Source organism: Anthonomus grandis, chromosome 5 (genome assembly GCF_022605725.1).
Source record: "Anthonomus grandis grandis chromosome 5, icAntGran1.3, whole genome shotgun sequence".
NCBI lineage: Eukaryota > Metazoa > Arthropoda > Insecta > Coleoptera > Curculionidae > Anthonomus > Anthonomus grandis.
The window spans coordinates 27,592,577-27,598,576 of NC_065550.1; the positions used below are offsets into that span (position 1 = coordinate 27,592,577).

Below are 6,000 nucleotides of genomic sequence, written 5' to 3' on the forward strand. Positions count from 1 at the left end.
CTGTGTTGCTAGCTTAAGCAGTATGGAGTATGGTAATATAAAATTACTCCAAACAGTTAGTTATGTTAAATCTTGTACCAAAAAATAAGATTCTCTGTCTACTAATAGCTGGCAACAGTAAAAAGTCATTAAGAATTAAACCACTTAAGGAACTAAAAATAGTTTTATAGCATCTATATTAAAAATTATTATAGGACTTTAACATCGTATAAAGCCTGGATAAGAACAGAATCATTGTATAACGTGTCTTATAATAAAAAATCGTAATATTTATTAAATGTTCGTATTTCTATCCTGCCGCCATTATTATAAAGAATTTATACAAACATAAAAATCTTTACTAAAAACATCTTGCTATAACCTCTTCAGTCCCAAGGAATTGTTTTACTTTTTTTTGTGAAACTTTTAATAAAATAGGTTTATTAGGACTTAAAAAAAGCAAAAAAAAAAATTTTACAAGAAAAAAATATGACATGTCTAGTATTTTGGACAATTGGACTTAAGTCTCTAATTATGAAACTCAAAAAAACATTGCCTCTCTGGAGAAATGCATAAATAAAGCTTACATTTCACACAAAAAAAATCTTGTTTTCTTTGTACAGCCTTAATTACGGCAGCGCATATAGAATTTTGTTATTAACACTGCATATTGGTAGATGTTCATTACCAGTGGTCCTGACATTTCTTGGTGGCAACTCCGATGTCACATAGATATCACACATGTCCCCTACTCCCATAGAATGGTTGTAACTAATGACAGAGTTTGGACATGAAACAAGAAGGTATTTATTATTTTTCTTGTCCCATCGGCGTACTTCTGTTACTGGCGCAGAGCCTGAAGATGTTGATGCCATTGTTACTGATCTATTGTCCATCCATTTCAAAATGGTCATTTTTTTGTCTTCTAGCACAAACTCATCAAAGGAACCACGACCATTCGAGAGAAGCTCTTTATCATTTTTTATTTTGCTCCTAAGATCTCGCGGAATTCTGTTGTTCATAATTGTCCCTGTTCCCAAAATTCCTTTTGTTAGTAAATGATCCAGTAGCTTGACTGAAGTACAGTAACGATCAAAATAAATTATGCCCTGGCGACAAATCTTCTGAAAGCTTCTTTACAACCGATCCACCTATTCCCAAATTTTGATCGGGGGAACCATCTGGCCAAGTTTTTGCACCTATCCTGTTTCACTGCACCTATCCTGTTGTTTGAGTCCTACTGGATTTGGCTTATTTTTAACGTACTGTCGGAGAGCAGTAGTGCCTGTGAAGGGGATCACTTGCTCGTCGATGCTCTTCTTTACTACTTAGTAAAGTAATACACTTTTTACGAATCGCATCGATGATAGGTTGAACTTTCCATAGCCGATTTGACTGCTTTACCTCATTTGAAATACCAAGATTGTTAACAACATGTAGAAAATTTCTTAATTTAATAATACGGTCTCTAGATAGCTGAGTAATGCAAGATATTTCAATTCCCTTCATAAAATACAACCGCAGCCGTGGAAGTCCAAAAATGCCCATTAAAATATGTATTCCAGTCAATATTCGATATTCTTTGACTTTAGTGGTTTTTTTTTCATTTGCTTGCATGGCACCAATATTACTTTGTTCTGATAAATTTTCCCAAAAATAATCTGGAAAGTATTCATAAAAATAGTTCAGGGGTGTCCAATACTCATGATCATCTTGTAACTGCCATTCCGGATCAAGGTAGACATCTTCTCGACTTTCAAAAACATTTCTTTTCCATTTTACTTCTGGGGTTTTATTTTTTGTTTGCTCTTGGAGAACTTGCTCTGAACTTTATTCTGGATAAGGGAACATTATCGTCATCAGACTCCTCTTCAATGGTATCAGAAACCGAATCTGCGTCTGCCAGCGCCGGCTCGTCGTCTTCATTATCAGTTGCCTCAATTGATTTACTGTTTTCGGCGGTGATTTCCTCATCATCATCGCTCAAGTAGAAGTCACTGTCATTTAGAATCTCTTCAAGATCTTTATCCGTCAGTGGTTGCATACCACCTTAAAAAAAAGACGAAATAATAAGAACAATAAAATTTAAAAGTTTTGGGTAAAAAGTAAAAACTTGAACCAAATACAGTCCCGACGTTTAAAATACTGCACAAAATCAAAAGCCGAAGACTCTGTAGAGCGACGTTACAATTTCTGTACGTATATTTGTTGATTTACTAAATAGCAGTCAATTTATTTCAACAATCGAAAATAATGCAAATATCACCTAGACGACGCCATGATTTACAACACAACACCTGTTCCATCAAAACAAAACTGAAAAAAATCCAACGTTGCCAAATATTTTTAACCAAATATTTGTGGCATAATGTATGCACGTCCAGTCCGCTGCACGGCGGGCTCCAAATCACGTTAAGTCGTCATGAGCCCGTACTAATATATATTTTGAAAAATGTACAGCGGGCTGGACATGTGGACTGAAGAGGAGAATAAATATGGAGATTCTTAACCGCTTTTATAAAAACCACATTGCATTTTTTTGTTTTAGTTGAGAATTCGAAGATAAAACAAAAATATATTTTTTTAACATTGTTAATAAATATATGCTGAAGTAAGGCGCTTCAATTTTTGTCAAAAATATGTACATATTTTGTCAGAAAAATTCAAAACGTGAAAAAATGTTGTCTGTTTTTAAATAATAGCAAACAAATTTATTTATAATATCTTCAATATGATAACCAGCTAGATCCACTATAATGTCTGATTAATCTTAAACTACATTTTTGTTTATGTTTGTAATAGGGAACAATGCCTAATAAAGTATTCTGAATTTTTGAGGTAAAAATCAAAATTATTGTATTAACAATTCAGCCTGCGTTATAAGATACCTATATAAAATATTTTCTAAGAAACTTATATACTATAGGACCATTTTATAAACATATAAAATTGATAGTCATATGCTGGTTGTGTAATGTATTAAAGGATCTCCTAAAATGACTGAACTGTTGTATAAACTGGAGCTCTTTTTTATTGTAAATACATTGTATAGTGGTTTATTATTTGCATTCTAAGACGTCATTGACTTAAAACCAATGTACCTAGTAAAATAGATATAATTTTATTCGTATGAGTTTGGAATTGACCATATTTTTAGAATTTTTTTGCATCCTAGTTTTCTGCATTTCTCTTTTGTTTTTGAAAATTAGGAGACACAATTTAAAGTTTTGGCTCAAAAAAGTAGCACAATCGTGTCAAATTTTGTTAATAAAAAACACAATTTTTTCACAAAAATACCTTTAAACAACGGGAAATCAAAGTGACTTAAAACAACTAACATTTAAATCAGACAACCGTCCCACCAAAGTCATAAAGTAACATACCGCTAAGTTTAACACTTTTCCATCAACTACTATCAAAAACCGCGACCAAATATGGATAACATCTAATATACACTAAAAGATTTTATTACATCATTGGGCCAACGTAGTAAGAACGGCACTCGTAAACGTCAAAGGTTCGGTACTAAATCACAAAAGACGTACTTCCTTTGCAGATCTTTTCCGTGGCCGTACGTACGCCTTAATCAAACACAGCAAACCAAAAGGCATAACTCACTATTTTATTGTAGTAATTCATTGTTCAAATATGGCATAGCCATAAATAAAATAATTGTTGTCAATGAACTTGGCATTGTACTGCTTTGCAACGCAACGCGCGGATGGGAATTCTATTCTTTGTACGTTAAGTATTTTTTTTTATTGTATTCGCCATGCCGCCAACGATTCGAGATTTATTTTCTGGCACGGAGGAAAAAACGTTTTCAGGGACACGGTTTTTGTATTTCGGACATTGTCGCATTGACGTCAGTTGTACTTTGTCTAAAGCAGAAGAAAATAAAATTTTTACAGATTAATTAATCAAGGAATTTAATTCAAAATTCAGTCCTATTGCTTTTATTAAGTTCACTTGTTAATTAATTAATAGAAAGCCGGTTAGCAGACAAGTAACCTCAAAGGCTACCGCTTGCTATAAGTAAGGTATTTCTTATAAAGTAGTATTTATAGTTCTTTGGACCTTAAAAACTATATTTTAAGATAATTTAAATTTAATTCTATACAGTGTTTCAAATAGGTAGCAAGTAATAAAATATAAATTTCCGAGAGTTTTGTGGTTATCCATGGGCGTAGGTGAACTTAGTGTACTTTTTGGTCGTTATTGCTATCTGCCAATCTCAAACCTAAAAACCAAAAAATGTATTCAGACGTTGCGCAATTTACTACGCAACTTGTTGCTCAAACAAAAAAGAAATTACAAGATCATTTTAGCTTTAAATCTTTTCCCAGTTATCTACTATAGAAATTTCCACTTCTTATGCAATCTTCACCTCATCTTGTAGTTTTATTTATTATAAAAGTTTTAAAGCTTAATTTTTCTGAGAAGGCTTAAAAACCTATTCTAAACTGACACTATTTACTATAAAAAAGTTTCTTATGCAGTGTGTTGCGCAACCTATGACGAGATGTTGCTGACTAGAAAATGAAATTTCAAGAGGCTTGAAACTTGAGTATCGCTTTTATTGTAAAAGTAAAATGTAATTTATTTTAAACGTATGACTAATTTCCCTCTCACATTTAATAAATTTTCGTGATTATTTGACTATTAAACTCCTCAATAAGTAGTTAAAAAACTAATGTTTAATTTCTCTCTCTCTTTTCAGGCGATGGAACTAGATGGCACCCTAGACTCGAGCAATTCCGGAGGTCGTGCGTCGGGTGATTCCGGTGCCGGTCCGAAGCAACCCGAGAAGCGATCCCGAAAACTGTCGAGACCGCGAAGTCTCACCAATTTAGTGTGGGAAATACGCGAACATCCGGACATTTCTATGCCGATCATGGAAAAACCGAAGAAAATCATCGATCCCGCTGCCATAGTTTATAAAAAACATTCCAAGTACTCGATAAGTGGGCAAAAGAGTCGAGGAGGTACCCTTTATTTGTAAATTTTCTATTTTAGTGAGGGAATAAGTGAGATATACCCCCCAGTCACAGCTTAGCTATTTGTGATTTTTGTATACTGTTAAGGAGTTTTATTGGGCATGTCTGCTTCCACCCGATGGGAAATTTGAGTGAAGGATTGTTTAAAAATGTCGGTTTTTTATAAGCACAATTATTTAAATTGAAAATTGTATTTAATAATAACTAATTAAGGCGTTTCAGGCGGAAATATTTTATATTATGTATTTGGCTTGTAAATAAATTTAAAACTTTTTTATAAAAAAAATATTGTAAAACATCTTAGTTTTGAGTGCTTCAGTAGATGTAGATTGTTTGCGCAAGTGCCATCCTGTAGAAGCGAATTTGTGTAATAATTATTATGTAGATTTAATACATTTTTTATTGTATTGAAAATCTTTTTTTTTTTGGTATTTTTAGTGGAAGTGGACTGTTTCGTTTTAAAAAATTACATTATATTCTATTATTACATAAGATTTGTGATTTGTAGGTTTTAGTTTTTTGTACTTTTTTTTTAATTTGTGCGATTTGATGACTTTTAATTTAATTTTAATGAAAGATACTTGGTGTCCATATATCGTTTTTTGAGTCAATAAATTATAAAATGATGATCACTTTATGTGTTTTATTTCAATACCTTTTGGTTTCTATCAAATACAATCAATTCACATGCCGCGTTTATGTGATTGAACAATTTGAGTTACCTTACGACTCCAACTAATTACCTATGTCACCACTCTACTCCATAAAAAAGAAAACATGCTGACGTTTGTATAGAATTTCATATATGTGACATTGATTATTCGCCATTTTGTTTTTAAATTATCTTATGGGATTTGACATTAAATTAACATTTTACATTTGATTACCATGACATAACTTAAAAATTGTTTCACACTTTTTTTATAATAAATTACTTTAACAGTTACTTTTATTAAAAATTTTGTAATACCTTCTTTTTCTCTTTAGATCTAAAAAACATGGCGATATTCTATTAAGTAATATT

At 32.1% G+C, this 6,000-nt stretch overlaps 1 protein-coding gene across 2 annotated transcripts in view; it reads left to right on the forward strand.

The window, feature by feature from the left end:
* The window catches only part of LOC126735877 (uncharacterized), a 137,293-nt gene extending 131,685 nt beyond the window's left edge, over positions 1 to 5,608 (forward strand). For both annotated transcript variants that reach the window (XM_050439971.1, XM_050439970.1), the window contains exon 7: positions 4,700 to 5,608. In XM_050439971.1, coding sequence (XP_050295928.1) covers positions 4,700 to 4,981 — 282 coding nt within the window. In that variant the 3' untranslated portion in view covers positions 4,982 to 5,608. The remainder of the gene's footprint in view (positions 1 to 4,699) is intronic.
* Positions 5,609 to 6,000: the final 392 nt, after the last annotated feature.